The sequence below is a fragment of the Nerophis ophidion genome, linkage group LG02 (assembly GCF_033978795.1).
Source record: "Nerophis ophidion isolate RoL-2023_Sa linkage group LG02, RoL_Noph_v1.0, whole genome shotgun sequence".
Taxonomy (NCBI): Eukaryota; Metazoa; Chordata; class Actinopteri; order Syngnathiformes; family Syngnathidae; genus Nerophis; species Nerophis ophidion.
The window spans coordinates 27,545,698-27,569,034 of NC_084612.1; the positions used below are offsets into that span (position 1 = coordinate 27,545,698).

Here is a 23,337-nt window from a genome sequence, read left to right on the forward strand (position 1 = left end):
TCAGGCCCAAAGTCTTTGTCACCACAATTAAATAACGTTTATAACATGTAGTCAAGATCTCGAGCAAGATTTTTACATTCTTAGCTCTCAAACAAGTGCCAAAGGAAGTTAACCATGTTTAATACTGTAGTAACGCTCAGTGATATCCATTTAAAAAATTATGGACAAAATAGTTGATTCTTAAGTGCTTAGCTGCGATGTAATTAAGGATGTATTCAACTCCGTGATGTCACGTCCAGTGGCAGACTTGTCACTAGCTCAAACACTTGGTGGGGATACAAGTACTCAATCATTACTCATTGCGGGCTCAAAATTAAAATGATCCACTTTTAAAAATGCGCTAGGTCGATCTCAATTTACATTTGTGGTGCCACATACTGGCTACTTATTAGCATTAACACTTCAAAATTTGGCAATCAAATTACAGCTAAGATGCACATTACAAACAACTGGTGTATAATAAGTACACAACTTACAGTATAAACACTGTAGGACGCAACAAAGGACAATACTGGCACATTAAAACTAATGGCAAAGACTACTTTTTGACTAATGAACAAAGAGGTCTATACATTACTGTCATCTAACGTCTTGGAAGTGCAACTGAATGTAAAATCTGTGCACACTAATACTTGGAAATGAGACGCACACAAGTAAGCAATCAGGATGTAACAACTAGACAGCACAGTTATTGCTATCAACTCATTGTTTAATGTTAAATTAATAAATGAGAGTTTTTTTTGCTTAACAAATTAATATTCATCATCATCGCTCATCCATGCGGACTGGACACTGACCGAGAGTGGAGTCGGCTGTCTTGGTTGCTTTGATGGGTCTGCTCCTGTCTCTGGCCATGCTGCCTCCACCCCAGCGGACGATGGCGTGGAACACTGCAGAGGCCACCACAGTGGATATGTTTCTTTTACTTTTTATTCATAGCTGTATGTAAAAGTGTCTGGTTGTATCTGCTGCTTTAATGTCTATAATGTCCAATGTGTTCTTTGATGTTTCCCTCTTACACACATGTAAGAGGGATGTGTACTATGGCTATGAGTTGTTGTTTTTTTCCCTTGCCCTCAGTCTGCACCCCATCTCCAGGGCCCAGGCTAACACCGATTTTTTTATTTTATTTTAATCTTCTATTCCCCCCCCTTGTATACCTGTATCTCATCTTTTTTTTGTAAGGGGCGCTGGAAGCCGGCAGACCCGTCACCGATCCTGTTCTGTCTCCCTTTAATGTTTGTCTGATCTTGAATGGGATTGTGCTGAAAATTGTAATTTTCCTGAAGGAACTCTCCTGACGGAATAAATAAAGTACTATCTAATCTAATCTAATCTATTCATAAACACACAACAAGTGGTACTACTCAGTAGTGGTTTTGTGTGGTCAACATATGTTCGATTCCTGGCCAGTGCCTTGACACCAAGTCACTGGAGTATAAGCCCAATAAATTGGAAGAGTACATTAAGAAGGGCATCTGGAGTAAAAACTGCACCAAAAAAAGGGACTACTAAAGGGAGAAGAGAAAATACTACATTTTAGCCAAACATTTGAGTAAAATTGTTTATTACACAAACTCAAGGGGCATGATTCAACTTCAGAAGTTCCACTGTCGTCTTTCATGCTCTATGGGGTGGAATGAGTGGGCGTGTCCGTGATCTCTGGCTCGTACAAACAGTCTCTTAATAGCACTTTCACTGTGTGATGCTACAGACAGAGTGGAGTGGCAAAGGCCTCTTTCAGAGACACTTTGAGACCGGGCTGAATAGCAAGAGGCAGAGCAAGGAATCCATGTTGTTTTACTTGTTTTGATTTTCACTTGTTGTTTACATAAGATAACATGAATTTATTTGACCCTAACCAAATGTCACGGTTCACAGAGGTCACAAACCTTAGAACGTGACACAAAACACTGTTTTACAAAATATCTCAGTAAGAGTCCTCCTTCTGCAACAATAACGGCTGTATATGATTTATCATGCCTTATAACTGCATTTAAGTGGTGCTTTTGTTTTGTTACATTCGTCACATTTGCTCCTTTGTAAGTGGTTTCAACATTGCTCTGAGTGAAGTGTATTTTTACGCTTTTTAAAACCTTCAATTCTGTTGTGTGTAATTTGATGTTTTATTGCTGTGGATTCAATTTGATTAAATTACTAATAAAGACTGGGTTTGAAGTAGCTTAGGGTTATTGGAGTTTGCACAGGTGCAGGTAAATTGCTGCAGTACCACCAGTTTTAATGCTCAGGTATTAACAACTGTTATTGGTCACATATTGCATGTCCTCTAAGCAATATTGTGATTCATCAAACTTAAACACCAAAAACATAGTATTTGGTACCAATTAGCGTAAATGGAACGTGGTCAAACAAAGTACAGATGGTCCTCTGGTTCTGTATAAGTTCCGTCCTACAACAGGTGAAAGACAGACATACAATACAGTAAGAAAAACACTAAATATAGCAAACTAAAATAAAACAGTAATGCAACATACAGAACAATTTGTACATTTAATAACAAAACTGTCTTTTAGCCTTCTCCTGAATCAACACAGCGCTCATTGAATAGCGTTTATTAGCACTAACAACCTTTCTATCTCAATAATGAGAACACTATGCTATTTAGTTATTACTGTCGCTTATAAAATGTTCAATAATACAGTATTTATCCTTAATGATAGCCGCGACAACATGTGCGTCTGTTATGTCTCTCTTAGCTTTTTGTGATGTTAATTTTCACTTTCATGGTGACGGCTTTATTATTCATCAGTTCACTGCCACCAGAAGAGCTTAGTGCAAGTGTTGTGTAATGAGAAGAGAAGGAGGCGACAACCAAGGCAGAACTGCAGTTTACATGGTTTATTGAAACTTTTAATGAGTGAGTGGAGTGTATATGCTACTTCAAGTGAACGTTGTGTAGAATTAACTGTGTAAGTATTACCAGGGGTTGTTGTCTTTGTGTGTTGGATGAATCTTTTGTTGAGTCAAGAAGGCAAGGCGAAGAAGCAGTTGTACTGAGGCAAGCAGTTGAGGGTTGGAAAGAGGTAGCGATGTCCGAATCCGAGCAGGATCGAGGAAGGCAGTCAGAGATCCGGATGGATTTCGTGAGGCAAGACACGATCACAGACGACGGGACAGACACTGCGGAAGACACAAGGGACATCAAAGCTGGTACCCAAGATCAGTTGTCAGTTCCATATCCCTCCCAGTCGACCAGATACACGAGCCCCTTACCTTGTAGACGGACCCTGAGGATTTCTTTTACCGTTCAAACCTGATCTCCATTCTCCAAGAACCCAGTAGCAGAGGGGGCAGGGACAGGAGGGGACAGAGCGCTCTCCGCTGCCGGTTTTATCTGGGACACAGATAACCGGGGATGGGAGAGCCAGCTTGACAGATACAGGGTTAATAATAATATGGGAAGGACCGACGTAACGTGGTGTTAACTTTTTAGACGTTCCCTGGAAGCTGAGGTCATTGGTGAGTAACACAACTTGTTGTCCTGGCCTATAGGATGGAGCCAGGATGCGATGACGGTTGGCGTTGCGGCACATCTTTTCAGACGCTCTTTCTAAAACAGCAAGAGCAGCTTTCCACATCCTCTGACACCATCTAATATGAGCCATCGTCCAGGGCACTGCTATTTCCTGCTGGAAAAACAAGGGGGGTTGATAGCCCAATGAGCATTCAAGAAGGTGACGTACCGGTAACAGAGTTCTTTACGGAGTTATATGAGTATTCCACCCAGGGCAGGAACTTGTTCCAAGACGTGGGTTGACGGCTGGCGATACAGTGGAACATGGTCACCAGACTTTGGTTCGCCCTCTCAGCCTGCCCGTTGCTTTGGGGATGGTATCCCGATGTGAGGCTGACCGAGGCCCCAATGCCGTAGAACAGTGGTTCTCAACATTTTTCCAGCGATATACCCCCTGTGAAATTTTTTTTAAATTCAAGTACCCCCTAATCAGAACAAAGCATTTTTGGTTGAAAAAAAAGAGATAAAGAAATAAAATACAGCACTATGTCATCAGTTTCTGATTTATTCAATTGTATAGTGCTCATTTGTAGTGGTCTTTGTTGAACTATTTGGAAAAAAATATATAAAAATAACTAAACACTTGTTGAAAAATAAACAAGTGATTCAATTATAAATAAAGATTTCTACACATAGAAGTAATCATCAACTTAAAGTGCCCTCTTTGGGGATTGTAATGGGGATCCATCTGGATTCATGAACTTAATTCTAAACATTTCTTCACAAAAAAGAAATCTTTAACATCAATATTTATGGAAGATGTCCACAAAAAATCTAGCTGTCAACACTGAATATTGCATTGTTGCATTTCTTTTCACAGTTTATGAACTTACATTCATATTTTGTTGAAGTATTATTCAATAAATATATTTATAAAGGATTTGTGAATTGTTGCTATTTTTAAAATATTTGAAAAAAATCTAACGTACCCCTTGGCATACCTTCAAGTACGCCCAGAGGTACGCGTATCCCCATTTGAGAACCACTCACCTAGAAGAAGGCTCTCCATATTTGTGACGAAAACCGAGGGCCCTGGTCAGAGACGATGTCCGCCAGAATACCATGCAGCTTTATGACGTACAGGGTGAGGAGGTCAGCAGTCTTTGAAGCAGAGGGTAACTTGCGCAGCGGAATGAAGTGGGCTGCCTTGGAGAATCGCTCAACACTGGCCAAGATGGTCGTGTTACCTCTGAAGGCTGGGAATCCCGTAACGAAGCCCAGAGCGATGTGCGACCAAGGACGGGCAAGAATGGGAAGAGGATAAAGGAGACCAGCAGGAGGCCTGTGCGAAGCTTTACTGCGGGCACAAGTAGTACAAGCAGCAATAAACACACGTGTATCCCTGGCCATGGATGGCCACCAAAAGTGTCTTCACTGCAGCGATAGGGATCGTAGAAAGCCGGGATCGCAGCTCCTAAAGGACAAATAGTCTGTTGGGTGGTCCACCTCCAGGTCCCGAATTGGAACGAACCGCAGTCCTGACCGGTTCAGTGGCGTGCAGAAGAGGAAGTAGCCCACCAGCTCGACGGAGCCATTTAGAAAGACAGTCCCGTTCTTCACGCTGTAAACCAGCGACACAGCAGGAGAGCCTGCAGTTTGGGAGACACTCAGCAACTGGACCCAGCATGAAAAATAAAACAAAATCACACTGAGGGTCAATACTTAAAGCAGGGGTTCTCAACCTTTTTGCAGTGATGTACCCCCTGTGAAATTTTTTTAAATTCAAGTACCCCCTAATCAGAGCCAAGCATTTTTGGTTGAAAAAAAGAGATAAAGAAGTAAAATACAGCACAGTTTCTGATTTATTAAATTGTATAACAGTGCAAAATATTGCTCATTTGTAGTAGTCTTTCTTGAACTTTTTTGAAAAAAAGATATAAAAATAAGTAAAAACTTGTTGAAAAATAAACAAGTGATTCAATTATAAATACAGATTTCTACACATAGAAGTAATCATCAACTTAAAGTGCCCTCTTGGGGGATTGTAACAAAGATCCACCTGGATTTATGATTTTCACCTGCCTCTGATGTTAGGACCGCTCACCTGTTTTTATTCAAGATCCTTATTTAAGTCTGTCCTTGCCAGTCAGTCGGCCTGGCGTCTTTGCTCTTTTCTTGCCACATTTAGTTTTGCTTATTTCATGTGATTATATAGCTATTGCTATTTGTTTAGTGAGTTTTTTATGTCCATAGTTTCATGTGTCCTCAGTTTTTTGCCTTAGCTTCTCGTGTGAGCGGCACATGTTCCTTTTGTTTTGCTTCCTGTCATTTCTGCTGTGTAGGATTAATGGTTTATTAAATAAGTTCCTACCTGCTAACCTTGTCCGGAGAAGTCTGTCTGCATTCCTGGGAGAACGAACCCGCGTAAAGATGCGACCCAAACATGACAAGTTTGTAGTTTTTTTGTTTTATTTCCTTCCAGCACTTTTGTTTTAGTTTGCCCTTCCTCTTTTTCTCCATTTGAAATTACTTTGATTGTCTAATCTCTGGCTGCATCACCTATCCCTGGTTGCCAATCAGGATGCTTTTTTGTCAGCCCTGTCCTCTGGATCATTATGCTTTGTACCTCCATGCTGCATAGCGTTCCTTATGCTTCCTGTGACTGTTTTGCCTTTTTTATACACATCTCTACTGCACTATTTGCTTTATTAAATACATTTTACCCGAACTTTGCCTGCCGTCTCTGCATCCCGGGTTTCCAGACAAAGGCCACAACTTCGACAATTATGGTTGTAATCAAATCATGTGAGCACGTTTGCAAGCACAAAACATCCAACCCGGATCATCGTAAACATAAGACCACCTGGAAAGTGAAAGTGCATCATTTAAGCACAAGATATTTGGTTAGTTTATACCAATTGTCCGTGTTATTATTAGAATCAAGTAGAAAATAAGACAATTTATATGTTGTGTTACATTATAACTGAACATCTTCAACCTCAGCTACAAACGCTCTGCTGAAAACATTTGATGTTACTCTAGATTTTGATTGCCAATGTTTATGAGCAGTTATGTCATTTGGAAAAATAGTTTCCTTCTAATACTGTATGTGCACCATTGACAACTTAGCAGTATCACAATTCAATGTGGCATTTAATTAATTGTTTTGTTGGATTTTTAGTAGCAATGTTTCTGCTTTTTTTTTGTAGGTGGAGACTGTATTTGGTTCACCCAACATGACGGTGGCTTATCACGTGACTGGAAAAGACATGGTTTACGTCCCCTCTGTGGTGCTTTCGGGCTTGGATGCGTACGGTCGAGATAAGCTGATTGCAGACCTGCGACAGTACCTTCCCATGGTTACAGCCCTGCCCATTCCTGTTGCAGTGTGGAGAACAAACCCGGCTCTTGGTTTCCAGCTGAAAACAGGTCAGGAAGAAAATAGGGGAGAAAATACATCTCGAGCTATGACTATTGTTACCATGCTTTTGAGGCTCATGTGCATTCGTCATCGGAGAGGAAAACATTTGTTTATTATTTTTAATACAAATATTAATAATACGTTCATTTAATCATGTATTTATATTCAGTACATTTTTAAAAGCGATATCCCCAACCCAATGATAAAATCCGATCAGGGGCGGATATTTACCTTTTTTTAAACTGTTCGCTATCACTGCTTTGTCCCAATGTTTATTTCCATGGTTTGAGGTTATACTTAGGGCTGGGCGATATGGCCTTTTATTAATATCTCAATATTTTTAGGCCTTGTCACGATACACGATATCTATCTCGATATTTCGCCTTAGCCTTGAATTAACACTTCATGCATATAATCACACCAGCATGATGATTCTATTGTCTACATTAAAACATTCGTGTTCAAACTGCATATTTAATATATGCTAATTTTAAACTTTAATGCAGAGAGGAACATCGCAACTAAGTCAATATACCAAAACTCCATTTATTAAAAAGTTATTAAGCAGTGGCATTTCCAAACAGAAAGTGCAAGATTGTCAGAGACATTTTAAAACAAGCTATTAGTGCAGATATTGTGCATGATGCCACTAAGATGACATATCAAAAAAACACTAAATTAAAGAGCACCTTTTCTACAGAACGCCACAAGTTTAAAACAAATAAAGTGCACTTTAGTGCATGATGTTAAACAAGATATTTCAATAACTGTCAAATAAAACTGAGCTGCATAATAGGAAATCAAATAGTGTAAGTCCTTCGCTATGTGTTAAGTTACTGCGGATGTTATCTCCTTCTGTTGTTGAGTATTTTTTTCATACGGTGTTGATCTGGAAATGGTTGACATGTGGAGTTTCAAGCACTCTTTATTCTCTACCTGGTGCCTTTTCAAATGATGGTACAAACTAGCAGTGCTGCTATTTTTTGTAGCAACGCTTTTGCCGCATACTTGACATATTACGGTTGTCTGTTCAACATTTTCTCGTTTGAAGCCAAACCACCGCCAGACGATGGACCCCGTACTGTTTTTCCTGGGAATTAATTATTCTCCCTTCGTATGCTACCAAATTCGCACAGTGTGAATTATGTGAATTGTGAATTATATTTATATAGCGCTTTTCTCAAGTGACTCAAAGCGCTTTACATAGTGACACCCAATATCTAAGTTACATTTAAACCAGTGTGGGTGGCACTGGGAGCAGGTGGGTAAAGTGTCTTGCCCAAGGACACAACAGCTTTGACTAGGATGGTGGAAGCGGGAATCGAACCTGCAACCCTCAAGTTGCTGGCACGGCCACTTTACCAACCTAGCTATGCCGCCCCCACACATTCTCTTTCTCGTATTACCGCTCGGACCGCTCCGTTAGCACCACAGCTAACCTTACCCCTGTCGCTACCTCTCTGCTCCGTGAGAGCGTATGACGTTGCACGCGCAACAGAATGTGACATATGTAAGAAGATGCGCTTGTTTTATGTCTCTGTGAGAAGGAAAGACAAGATAGAATGAGAAACGCCTGTAGTGTAATGCCCGCAGCTAAAAGCAACTGCGTGAACGTATACTCGAATATCACGATATAGTCATTTTCTATATCGCACAGAGACAAACACGCGATATATCGAGTATATTCGATATATAGCACAGCCCTAGTTATACTCACATAAAAGATTCATTTAAAAGGGATGCACGCCCAGGGGGACAAAATTACATTTCCAGATTTATTGTTTCACACATGAAAGAGGGTGAGTGTCTTGTCAGACCACCGGCTAGAATTTGAGAGCAAACTGCAACGAACCTGTCATATATTCACAGTGTGAAACAGTTTCTAAGACACTAATCCTCACCACCATGGCAGAAAATAAAGAAAGTTTCTTCCAAGTATTAATATTATTACTGGACGACAAGAAGAAAAGGAATGGCTAAGCATGCTGATGCTACACACACACACACACACACACACACACACACACACACACACTCTTCAAGCAGGACGACACAAGACGCTAATTGCTAAAACTTTAATGTAAAGTTTAGTTTTCTGTTCTGTTGCTCCCTTGTTCAACGTTATTGTTGCTAGGTGCACTTATTGGACACAGCAGACCTATCATGATCCACGTCCTGCATCATGGCATATTCTGGTTTTGGTTCTGTTTGTTATCACATTCTGTCTTGTATTTGTCTTCCTCAGTTCTTTGTGGCACTCTCTGGTTTGTGTCTGTTGTCCTAGCAACGCACTTGTCACCTGCCTTCTGTTTAATCAAGCACACCTGCCTCCTGATTTATCTCCTTATTTAAGACCGCCTTTGTTGGACATTCATTCTTGGACTTGTTTGCCTCAGGCAACAGTTGACGTCACTTTTTCCAGCATGTCGCTTGGAAAAAAGAATGGGAAAAAATGCTTTGCTACATATCTAACTTCCTTTTCGTACCCGATTCGCTTCTATGCTATTTTGTTTGTTTATGTTCCTAGCTTCCACGCTAGCGCCCTTTGTTCTTTCTAGCTCATATGCTACTTCTGTTGGTTTTTGGTTAGTGCCTTTGTGCAAGTGTTTTTGTTCTTAGTTTGTTTTATTATATAAATAAATTTTTATTCCTACCTTTATACGCTGTGTTCCATCTTCGCTGCACTCACGGGAGAACGCACACACTGCCACGATGCCAGCTAGACGTCACAAGACCCTTGTTATTGATTTGTAACTCATCTATTGCTGACACTCATCACACCACTTTATGTAGCTGTCTCGCCACTCATGCCGTGTGGGTTCAACAGTTATGTCACATGTTGTACTAAGATAGCTTTTCCTTGTTCGCTTTACGCCACATGTTAGCTTAACACTTTTGCTTTTGTTTCATGCTTAGAGATTATAGTTTTGCCTAAGGCTTCACGTGCGATTTTCAGTGGCAGAGATTCTTTTGTATTTTGCCTCTTTAAGAATAAAAACTTATCCTACCTGCATGCTGTCATCCGCATCTTTGGAAACACAAACATTTCACGATGCCAGAACATTACATAATAGTTGTTTTTCTTGTGATTACTGATTATTTTGATTACTATATGCAATTATTGTTACAATATACTTTTTTGGTCATTTTTGTTCTTGTTTAAAATTTCACAATACACTTTATTTTGTTTAAAGAAAAGGGATCATGAAAAAAATATTTTAATTGTTATGGAGTATATTTTTACACTCTTAAAAAGATATATATATATATATATAAAAAAAACAAAAACGTTAACCATTTATCATCACCAAGAGGTTACTGCTACCTCACTTCACTTGATACTTACGGTATTTATAGAAGAAAACATTGAAGGCACATCATGTCTTTACATCTGAGGGGTCCACAAATTAAACATTATTCAGTAAGTAAAAGACACAAAGTTGAATTTATTCATGCATCACTAAGTAACTTATTTGATTGACATAACAAGTGGCATGCTGCTGTGATTGTGATGCTAAAAGGGATACGTTTGTTTGCAGTTGATTTCCTGCTACTAATATAAGCCTCATCTACAATTCATGTATGCAGTTGTTTTTTTGATGTGAAGTTCTTATTTAGTCTCATTATTTAGCTTTTGATTTGCCTGTTGTTCAGCAATGTTTGTTAGTGATATTAAGATTCAGTAAATGCTATTGTGCCTCCGAGAGATTTATTCATCTAGTTTATTAATACCATTAGAGATCATTTTTGACGCTAATGTGGTAATTTGTGTCGAATAAAGCACTTGGCTTTCCAGCACAACAACTAAGCTTTTAGTTTCTGTTTTGAAAATGGACAATGAATATAACGTGGACCGGACCAACAATCCCAATATTTATTACTGGGACTAAACATGACGTTTAATTATTTGAACAACCATAGTTATATTTAGGCATAGCAACCACAAAATAATACAAACTAATGCAATCTTTTGTCTATTTTTACATTCAGTTCTGCTATGAAACACTACTAATATAGTAGAAAATACAAAAGTTTCTCAAATAACTTAAATGTTCGAACAAACATTTTACAAAGTGATCACTGCAGACATGAGCATGGTCTGATTTTATTCCACAAGATGATTAAAGTGAGATTTTTAAGAGCCATTTTCTTCGACCCACCTTCGATTTTTTTCCCCCCGGACTTTATTACCTTTTATGAACCAATTCTTCCAGGACTCTTTGAAAACGCTTTAAAATCTCTCGGTTTGATCGACTGGAACACCCAAAAACAGAACAGAAATACGTCATTTTCCGCTCAAACTCTAGACTCTCTCTCACTTGTTTTAATGCTAAGCTCAAGCTGCTTGACCATCATGTGAATTAAGCCGCAAAGAAGAAAAACAGATGCGACGTCGTATGCAACCCTCCTATACCACAAATGTATTACATCATCTGATTTACATCAATACCAGCACATGTTAGATTTAACTGGAAAAGCTTTAGAAAAAGTGTTATCGTGTTTATTTTAGTTATTTGATGTAAAACCTTTTAAATTATTTAATCTATTGTCAAAGTTTCGGATTGGACCTAAGGCCCAAAATTTTTTAATTTGGACATCCCTAATTTTTACTGTTTATTTATACAGTGCTATATAGCAGTGTTTATCAACCACTGTGCCGTGAGATACAGTCTGGTGTATGTAGTTTAACCTATTTGGGTTGAAAATATTTTTTGCAAACCAGTAATTATATTCCGCAAATAATGTACCGTTGTTGAGCGTCTGTGCTGTCTAGAGCTCGGCAGAGTAACCATGTTATTCTCTTCCATATCAGTAGGTGGCAGCCGGCAGCTAATTGCTTTGTAGATGTCGGGAACACGTCGTGTGACAGGACGATGGTTTTGTCGTGATCACAATATACAGTTGACAGCGTGAGGCAGCGTTCAGGTAAATAGGTGTCTAATGCTTAAACCAAAAATAAACAAAAAGTGAGTGCCCCTAGGAAAAGGCATTGACGCTTAGGGGTGGCTATGCAGAATAAAACTAAAACTGAACTGGCTACAAAGTAAGCAAAAACAGAATGCTGGACGACAGCAAATACTTACAGCGTGTGGAGCAGAGAAGGCGTACACAAAATATATCCATACATGGTATGACAATTAACAATGTCCACACAAAAAAAGATGGCAACAACTTAAATGTTCTTAATTGATAAAACAAAGCAGGTGTGGGGAATAGTTCTCAAAGGAAGACATGAAACTGCTACAAGAAAATATCAACAAAACAGGAAAAGCCACCAAAATAGGAGCAAGAGCTAAAACATTACACACGGGAAAACAGCCAAAAATCAAAATAAGTCAATGTGTGATGTGACAGGTTGTGACAGTACACCTACTTTGAGACAAGAGTTCTAGTGATACATGCTTAGTTTTGGTTTGAATTCAAATCCAACAATTAAGACGACTTTTTATTGTCTACTGAGTTTCATTTTTTAAGGATTTCTGCTGGTGGTATGCCTCTGGATTTTTTCAAAGAAAAAAATGCGCCTTGGCTCAAAAAAGGTTGAAAAACACTGCTATATAGAGTATAATGGTAATAGGCATTGCTAAATTGAGTCTCTAGAAAAATATATCCTGTCTCTGTATCTTTTTTTCTTATCCATCCAAAAGCAATAATTATTTTATATCACACTGCACAGGCAGACCAAATTTAATAGTTTTTGAGCCTTTCTTTCCTTTCTCGTCTCAGTTCTGCAGTTTGTGGGAGCTACAGATGATCCGAGATCCTGTCAGTTTTCCCAAATGATGGAGCAGAGGCTGGAGAAGGTTTTTTCGGAAGCGCAGGCCAAAGCGCTCAAGGACAACAGCAAATTGTCTGTCCAGGTGAGGAAACTAACCTAAGGTTTTACTTTTATCTTGAAAGAAAAGTATCAATTGACGTAATCCAAGCAGGGAATCCTGCATTTATTCCATTAAATACATATGTTTCAATGCTTTAAGTCAGTGGTTCTCAAATGGGGGTATGCGTAACTTTAGGGGTACTTGAAGGTATGCCAGGGGTAAGTGAGATTTTAAAAAAAATTCTAAAAATAGCAACAATTCAAAAATCCTTTGTAAACATATATATTGAATAATACTTCAACAAAATATGAATGTAAGTTCATAAACTGTGAAAAGAAATGCAATATTCAGTGTTGACAGCTAGATTTTTTGTGGACATGTTCCATAAATATTGATGTTAAAGATTTCTCTTTTTGGGAACAAATATTTAGAATTAGGTTCATGAATCCAGGTGGATCTCTGTTACAATCCCCAAAGAGGGCACTTTAAGTTGATGATTACTTCTATGTGTAGAAATCTTTATTTACAATTGAATCACTTGTTTATTTTTCAGCAAGTTTTTAGTTATTTTTATATCTTTTTTTCCAAATAGTTCAAGAAAGACCACTACAAATGAGCAGTATTTTGCACTGTTATACAATTTAATAAATCAGAAACTGTGCTGTATTTTACTTCTTTATCTCTTTTTTTCAACCAAAAATGCTTGGCTCTGATTAGGGGGTACTTAAATTAAAAAAATGTTCACAGGGGGTACATCACTGCAAAAAGCTTGAGAACCCCTGCTTTCAGTATTGACCCTCAGTGTGTATTTGTCTTATTTTTCATGCTGGGTCCAGATGCTGAGTGTCTCCCAAGCTGCAGGCTCCCCTGCTGTGTCGCTGGTTTACAGTGTGAAGAACGGGACTGTCTTTCTAAATGGCACCACTGCATCAAACCTCCTTGGTCAGCTCTCCGCCGAGCTGGTGGGCTACTTCCTCTTCTACCCGCCACTGATCGTTGCTGAGCGTAAGTCTCAATCTGACCCCATAAATAAAGCCGCTTGACATGTATTTCAACAGTATGTAAACAAGCTGGACATTCGTTTTGTTGTTGTTGTTCATACTGTACAGTGATTTATCACATTACTGCACATCTTACACAACCTTTTTTACGACCTTGCAACGCTACGGTTGTGAAAACACAAATTAAAACTGTGCAATGTTTCATCTCTGCCTCATTTGCAAGCCCAGTGCACAGTATATGCATTAGTTAGTGCTTAAAAAGAGAAAACAGTAAGGATGACAAGGAATCAGCAGGAGCCTAAACAGCATTCCCAAAGAGACCCAATGTGCCGTCTGTTCTTATCCAGAATGCATCTACAACTGCTCCGAGTCAAATGTATGTAGGAATCCAGGGTTTAATTAGAGGCCATTTTTACTTTAAATTTTTGAAGGCAGAAAGGGAATTGACTGTTCGTTCCATGATAGAAAATATTTTTTGTGCATTCTACACAACCATTTCACTGGTTTTGTCGACATTCAAATAGAGATTGTTGGCTTTGCACCCGTCAGTTAGCTTTAGCTCAGTGTGATGGTGCTTGTAATGGATTATTGTGGGCAACTTGTGCTGCATTTTTAAAACACTTTGAAGTAAAAAAAGGAAATGTACAACTCAAAGTCAGAGTACTAGGTGATGCACCTACTTTTCAATCAGAAGCAGTCATCTTATATACCAATTATAACAACTGTGGCACACAGGGGGAGTTTTTTTGGTGGTACGATCAACGACAGCGTTTTTTGAAAAAAAAATTATGCTGCGTTTTACCTTGATTATATGGTAACCCTCCTGGGTCGACCCGGGGACATACCCTTGCAGACACAACACAAGAGAAACACTTGTGTGTATGTATTGATGATTTTATACCTGCCAATATTTATGCATTTTTTGTACTTGGGACGCATTCTGACCCTAAAACACTTCATTGTAGTCTACATCAGTGGTTCTCAAATGGGGGTACGCGAAGGTATAACAAGGGGTACGTGTGATTTTTTTTAAAATATTCTAAAAATAGCAACAATTCAAAAATCCTTTATAAATATATTTATTGAATAATACTTCAACAAAATATGTATGTACGTTCCTAAACTGTGGAAAAAAATTGTAACACTGCAATATTCAATGTTGACAGTTAGATTTTTTTGTGGACATGTTCCATAAATATTGATGGTAAAGCTTTTTTTTTTGTGAAGAAATGTTTAGAATAAAGTTGATGAATCCAGATGGATCTCTATTACAATCCCCAAAGAGGGCACTTTAAGTTGATGATTACTTCTATGTGTAGAAATCTTTATTTATAATTGAATCACTTGTTTATTTTTCAACAAGTTTTTAGTTATTTTTAAATTTTTTTTTCAAAATAGTTCAGGAAAGACCACTACAAAAGAGCAATATTTTGCATTGTTATACAATTGAATAAATCAGAAACTGATGACATAGTGCTGTATTTTACTTCTTTATCTATTTTTTTCAACCAAAAATGCTTTGCTCTGATTAGGGGGTACTTGAATTAAAAAAATGTTCACAGGGGGTACATCACTGAAAAAAGGTTGAGAACCACTGGTCTACATAACATGTAATTATGTTGCTTTGGTTATAATTTTGCATATATTTTTACAGTTTTACTGCCCGGATCATAGTCTGTTTAAGTTTTTTGAGTCACTTGTGTTTTCTGTTCGTTTTGGACGCCTTTAGTTCCTGTTTGTGCACCTCTGAGTTGGTTACCATGGCTACTTATTATTTTCACCTGCCTCTTGTATTCGGGACATGCACCCGTTTATAATCAGAGACAGTATTTAAGCCCGTCTTTGCCAGTCAGTCGGTCTGGCTTCTTTGTTTGCTTTACGCAACTGCTGCGTTCAATGTTTTCTAGTTCCCTTTGCATGTCTTACGCTAAGTCCTGTCTTAGTCTTTTCCTTGTGAGCTATTCCGCTAGCTTTCCTTGTATTAGGCACGCTTTGTTTGGTTTGTTCTTGTCTTCGTTTTATGATTTATGAGAATAAATCATGTTCCCACCTGCAAGTCCTGTCCGGAGTCTTCCGTTTGCATCGTGGGAGAACGAACCTCGCAGCACCTTGCGACCCGGTCGTAACATGACCGTCTCTTTAAAGTGCGCCGTTTTGTGGGCAGCATTATTAATGTGCCAAAGTCCTCCTCCAGGCCAAATTTGCTTCTCCACCCCGTCAGCCATGTCCTAGTTTTCAGCGCTTCCATATCGAATCTACTGAAACTAACACGCTAAAATCTGTGATCACAGTGGACCAGCCTTGACAAAAAGTAGCACCCTGATAGCACATCTCCGCTCCAAAGGCAAAACCTAGTAACTCACTTCTATCTGATTTTGAGAAAACAAAGGAAAACCAATCTATCTTGATGCTGTCTTACAAAGATCTACGAAGTCATCAAACGTATAGATGTTTTCTTGAGCTTTCATTTTCTTGCCGATTGAGCCATGGATTGAATCTGCTCTCATGAACGTGTGCCCTTTCTCCAGATATTTTATTACAATCTCGGGTGGGCCCCATTCTGCATTTGCACATTGGGCAAGAGCCGTGTACAGCATCCAGTTTTTATTTTGACCTCCACAGTTATCTGCCCAAAAGAGTATGCAAGGGGAAGAATCAAGAACAATACATTTAATGAAGGTGCTTGCAACGTCCTGGGCCAATCTTCCAAATATCCCCTCGTGCCATAATATCACATAATCAGGTTGACCGTCGGCCCCCATTCGTGCAAATGTCTCATTAAAGACAATAAGGCGACTGACAAAGAAGCTCCGATTGGTCCCTTGAGATACTAGGTGTTTCTGTTGTATCTACGCGGTTATGTGGTAGTTGCTAGGTCCTGCCATGCGCTTAACAGCTTACTTACGGAACATATTACAATATCGCATACACTAATGTAAAGCATATCACCTAGGAACTCCAAAATTATTATCAGCTCAGTTTTGACCAAAATTGAGTTACTGGGTTTTGCCTTTGGACGGGAGACCTACTGTAATGCACTATAATTACAGTGGGACCTCAATTTACACACTTAATTGGTATTTGAACAGGGTAGAGATGTTTATTTAACAAAGCAAATTTCTCTATAAGAAACAATGTAAATGTGAATAATCAGATCCCACCTCAAGAAAAGTCTGTATTTTAATAAAGGTTTGTAAACTTTAAACATAATATTGGGCGCTGTACAGTCCTTTATGTCTAACAAACACGAGGGTGATGGGTGAACTTTTTACTGCAGAACATAGGCGAAACAACAAAAACTAACTGAACCGTCCTCATTTTCAGCCGTCCTGCCGACACGCACACTCACTGTCACTAGCCCTGTGGTGGACTCATAGATTGAAATCACAGAAGGAAATGTGTGACTCAAAGTCAGAGTACCAGGTTATGCACCTAGTTTTCAATGAGAAGCAGTCATCTTTTGTCACATACCAATTCTAACAATTGTGTACTGGCCATCGGGAGTTTTTTGGGTTGAACGATCAACGACAGCGTTTTTGAAAAACATGATGCTGCATCTTACCGTGATAACTACGGTTACCCTCCCGGGTCGACCAGGAGACAAATATTTGCAGACACAACACAAGACAAACTCTTGTGTGTATGTATCAATGACTTTATACCTGCCAACATTTACGCATTTATCTTACTTGGCACGTATTCTGACCCTTGATTGGGTCATATTATGATTTTTTTTTTCTACATCCCAAACTCTTCATTGTAGTCTACATAACAAGTCATTGTGGTGCTTTGGTTATAATTTTGCATAGATTTTGTTCAACGGACCATCTTTAAGCCGCTTTCTGACCGTCTCTTTTTAAAATACGCCGTTTTGTGGGCGGTCTCATTCAGGTGCCGAAGTCCTCCTCCAGGCCAAATTCGCTTTAACTGCGTCTTCACCCCGTCAGCCATACTGTATTTTTAGCGCTTCCATATCGATTCTACTGAAACCAACAAGATAAAATCTGGGATCAAAGTGGGCCAGTCTTGACAAAAAGTAGCACCCTGACAGCACTTACCGCAATGCACAATAATTACAGTGGAACCTCAATTTACACACTTAATTGGTATTTCCAACAGGGTAGATATATTCACATAACAAAGCAAAATTTTCCATAATTGTGTGAATATCAATAATCAAATCACTTTCTGAACAAAAGTCTATATTTTAGTAAAGGTTTGTACACTTTAGTTATTAGTTGTGTAGTCTAGTTAGCCTAGTGGTTAAAGTGCCCACTATGAGATCGGTAGGTTGTGAGTTCAAACCCCGGCCGAGTCATACCAAAGACTATAAAAATGGGACCCATTACCTCCCCGCTTGGTACTCAGCATCAAGGGTTGGAATTGGGGGTTAAATCACCAAAAATGATTCCCGGGCGCGGCCACTGCTGCTGCTCACTGCTCCCCTGCCCTCCCCTCCCAGGGGTTGATCAAGGGTGATGGGTCAAATGCAGAGAATAATTTCCCCACACCTAGTGTGTGTGTTTGACAATCATTGGTACTTTAACTTTAAACCAAATATTGAGCGCTATACAGTCCTGTATATCCAACAAACAAGGGGGTGATGTGTGAACTTTTTACTGCAAAACAAAGCCAAAACAACAACAACTAACTGAACTGTCCTCATTTTCATCCGTCCTGCCTACACGCACACTCACTGTCACTAGCCCTGTGGTGGACTCATAGTTTAAAATCACAGAACTCCTTAACTGTAACACCTAGGTTCCTACAATGATTAGGAATGAAAATAAATTCCACTTCATCTTGCCGGGTAATCTTCTTTGAATCCAACGCAAGGGACTGGGTAGCAGAAAGGCACTGTTGACAAAACTGTGGATACTTCCTGAATGTTTTCTGACCGTTGCCGTCCAATGCATTCTTTGGACTCATATTGGGATAGCAAAATAGAGAAATTGCACAATACGCACACAATGGCTATGCTGCAGGCACACAATGGGTGGATGAAACTTTTTGAATGGAGACAAGGTTCATACACCAAAATATCATTTCATATAATTTGATATTTCAGAATCAGACTCAGAAATACTTTAATATTTTTGCATAAATAGACAATAATTTGCGTTTACATTTTATATTCCAAAATAGAAAGAAAGATTTAATTTAGTAGGAAAAGTTACAGTACTCAATTGATACATGTTATTTCCAGGCCATAGAGGGCCAAATAAACTAATAAAATTAAGTGGCAAACCTGAAAAGTGAATCCAAATAAAAGAAATATAATAAAAATATGAAAAATGAATAAAAATAATGAACAATAAAAAACAATGAAACATTATGAGCAAATATATATATATATATATATATATATATATATATATATATATATATATATATATATATACATACACACATATATATGTATATATATATATATATATATATATATATATAGGGCAGCACGGTGGTACAGTGGTTAGTGTGTCTGCCTCACAATACAAAGGTCCTGAGTAGTCCTGGGTTCAATCCCGTGCTCTGGATTTTTCTGTGTGGAGTTTGCATGTTCTCCCCGGGAATGTGTGGGTTCCCTCCGGGTACTCCGGCTTCCTCCCACTTCCAAAGACATGCACCTGGGGATAGGTTGATTGGCAACACTAAATTGACCCTAGTGTGTGAATGTTGTCTGTCTATCTGTGTTGGCCCTGCGATGAGGTGGTGACTTGTCCAGGGTGTACACCGCCTTCCGCCTGATTTTAGCTGAGATAGGCACTAGTGCCCCCTACGACCCCAAAGGGAATAAGCGGTAGAAAATGGATGGATGGATGGTGAAATGTGATAAAAAGAGGAGGTTTGTTGAAAAACAGCCATATTTTATGCTTACATCCAACTTTAACACTTGTGAGTAAGACTTCACACGCTGTAAGTGTAATTTCCCATATTTCTCAGTGGTACTGAATGCAGCGGTAACCATTTGGATCGATCAAGTACGTTTAGAGGAGCTTTTTGAATGGGACACATTATGCATTATGGGATTCAAAATTCCACTTGGCAGAGGCTCCCAGCATCACTGTGACACAGCTATTGGCATATTGCCAGTTTGTTTACACCCAGCATAAACATGATAATGAGCACTACATTAAGCTCTTATTAAAATTACATTATGAAGTGAAGTTGACACTAAGCAAAGAAAACGAGAAACTTAAAAAGTTCAAGAACAGAATAAATAATAAACCAGACGAGACCAGACTGCAAAATAAGGGGATGTTTGTTTTTCACCTTGTCCTCCGGTGATGTCACTGACGTTAGTAGGAGGTGTGACTCCCTTCTCTCCTCGAAGTCAATTTGTGCCGGAAAATAATTAACAGCGGGGGGGTGCACCACCTTTGCACTTGGTTCTGACAGGGTGGATATACCGCCCTGCAGTGCCTGTTTGTAACACCAAGCGCACCACACTGACTTTCTGATGCTCTACGTGGGCTGGATGGCTCCCACGCTGCTCCTCACTTTTTCTCTCAAGTGGAACACAAGAGAGGTTGCGAGCTAGATACCTATTTTGAGTCCAAAGAAAATCAATCTTCCACCTCAGCATTCTTGTGACATTTTTTTTTTTACATATTTTCTTACAATAGGGAGTTATGGATAGAAATGTTGCAGGCTTAAATTGAAACTTCAAAGCTCCTGTTTGTAGCATCCCATTGACATGACTAATAATGTTTAGAAATAACTGAGTTTATATATATATATATATATGTATGTATGTATGTATACATGTTTATATCCATCCATCCATCCATTTTCTACCACTTTTCCCATGTTTATATATACATATATATATATATATATATATATATATATATATATATATATATATATATATGTATATATATATATGTATATATATATATATATATATATATATATATATATATATATATGTGCGTATACATGTTTGTTTACATATATATATATATATATGTGTGCGTATACATGTTTGTTTATATATATATATATATATATAAATAAATATGTATATACAGTATGTGTGTTTATATGTATATACTGTATCTGTATTATGGTTGTACGGTATAACGGTACTAGTATAGTATCAGGGTACTAATTAGTCAAAAAAGAGCATGACAGCGCGCCATCATGTCATGACATTGCTGGTTTTACGAGCAGAGGAGGATGTTTGGCAGTGCACAATCACATCCTTACAAGCAGAAACAGTGTGGAGAAAGAAAAGGGAAAATGGACGCATTTTAGCTTAAAAACTAATGATAAAGGTGAAGCTATAACACTGAAACGCCCTCAGGAAGAGGTGCTTTATGACGTAGCTAGCTAGCAGCTAAAATCTATGCGCAGTCTGCAGTGTTTTAGCTACTTAGGGGCGGCATGTCGTAGTGGGTAGAGCGGCCGTGCCAGAAACCTGAGGGTTGCAGGTTCGCTTCCCACCTATTAACATCCAGAATCGCTGCCGTTGTGTCCTTGGGTAGGACACTTCACCCTTGCCCTCGGTGCCGCTCACACCGGTGAATGAATGATGAGTGAATGTGTGGTGGTGGTCGGAGGGGCCGTAGGCACAAACTGGCAGCCACACTTCCGTCAGTCTACCCCAGGGCAGCTGTGGCTACAAATGTAGCTTACCACCACCAGGTGTGAATGAATGATGGGTTCCCACTGCTCTGTGAGCGCTTTGAGTATCTAACAATAGAAAAGCGCGATATAAATCTAATCCATTATTATTATTATTACTTCTAAATCACTAATCCTTGCCTCCATGGCGGTACGAAGAATAGCTAAACATGCTTCACTACACACCGTAGCTCACCAGCGTCACAGCTAACTGACGCCATTCTAGAATGTAAACAAATGTCATGGGTAGATCTATACCTGACATCCATTGTAAAGATGTCAAATACAAGAGCGTGTCAAGTCGATACTACAATGATTACATCATTATTTTTTATCGTCACAAAATCTTGTTTCCTTTTTAAAAAATTAACTTCATGTTTAGAAACTCAGGAACTATGTCCCTGGACACATGAGGACTTTAAATATGACCAATGTATGATCCTGTAACTACTTGGTTTTAGATCGATACCTAAATTTGTGGTATCATACAAAACGACAGAATAATAAGTGATTATTACATTTTAACAGAAGTGTTGATAGAACATGTTGAAAACAAAATAAACAGATATTAACAATAAATGAAAGATTGGATTAAACATCAGTTTTTACAGCTCGTCCCTCATAATTTTGACAAAATAGAATGCGAAATGACACAAAATGTTAATGCATACAACAGCAGACAAATTGGGAGGTTTTGTTTGTTTACTTACTACTCAAAGACAAGTTGTCTAGTATGTTCACTATTTTATTTAAGGCCAAAATTGCAATAAGAAACATATCGTATTTCCTTGAATTGCGGCCGGGGCGCTAATTAATTTAAAACCTCTTCTCACTCCTGGGCTTACCAAGCCATGCGGTAAAAGTAAGCATGCGCTAATTAATTTAAAACCTCTTCTCACTCCGGCACTTACCAAAGGTATGCAGTAAAAATTTGAGTGTGATGTAAGCTTGGACCTTAAATAGCTGAATAGTTCTTCATCTTCTTCCCATTTATGCGATTTCAAATTACTGGTATTGAAATCAGCCTCCTACATTTTGAAAATGATGACAGGGGAAGTGTCTCTCGTGACGTCACGAGTTTGATCAGGCGGTAATACTAAGCATGCGCTAATTATTTATGGAAGCGAGTTTGACCCGGCAGTAATTCAAGGCAGGCGCATACTACATGCCCTGCGGCAACTCAAGGAAATACGGTATGTTTAATGTACCCTAAGATTTTTTGTTAAAATAACAGGTGTGGCCAGGTGCCAATCAGCCGCAACTGAGGGGATACAGCACTCAGGGAGACAAACAAGAAACTGAACCAAAATAAGAGTGCCGACAGGAACTAAAGACAGGAAATACTACACACACACACAGAGAAAAAATTAAAACAACCAAATTGTCAGGGGAAAGCCTGACAGTAGCCCCCCCTTCCATAACGGATACCAGACCCACTGGGACGAGAAGTAGCTGTGCCTCCCCAGCTGCAGAGCTACTCCTACAGCACCAGGTGTGGCCAGGTGCCGATCAGCCCCAGCTGAGGTGATACAGCACTCAGGGAGACAAACAGGAACCTGAACCAAAATAAGAGTGCTGACAGGAACAAAAGACAGAAAATACTACACACACAGAGGAAAAACTAAAACACAACCAAACTGTCAGGGGCAAGCCTGACAATTGCAAGAAATTTAGGGATTTTAACATCTACGGTCCATAATATCATCAAAAGGTTCAGAGAATCTAGAGAAACCACTCCACGTAAGCGACATGGCCAGAAACCAACATTGAATGATCGTGGCCTTCGATCCCTCAGACGGCACTGTATAGAAACCAACATCAATCTCTAAAGGATATCACCACGTAGGCTCAGGAACACTTCAGAAAATCACTGTCACTAAATACAGTTCGTCGCTACATCTGTAAGTGCAAGTTAAAGCTCTACTATGCAGATCGAAAGCCATTTATCAACAACATCCAGAAACTCTGACGGCTTCTCTCTCCCGAGATCAT

At 39.0% G+C, this 23,337-nt stretch overlaps 1 protein-coding gene across 5 annotated transcripts in view; it reads left to right on the forward strand.

Moving 5' to 3' along the window:
- The window catches only part of kiaa1549lb (KIAA1549-like b), a 190,709-nt gene that overhangs the window by 100,248 nt on the left and 67,124 nt on the right, over positions 1 to 23,337 (forward strand). For all 5 annotated transcript variants that reach the window (XM_061880658.1, XM_061880650.1, XM_061880643.1 and 2 more), the window contains 3 exons: positions 6,685 to 6,904; positions 12,624 to 12,757; positions 13,552 to 13,720. In XM_061880658.1, coding sequence (XP_061736642.1) covers positions 6,685 to 6,904; positions 12,624 to 12,757; positions 13,552 to 13,720 — 523 coding nt within the window. The remainder of the gene's footprint in view (positions 1 to 6,684; positions 6,905 to 12,623; positions 12,758 to 13,551; positions 13,721 to 23,337) is intronic.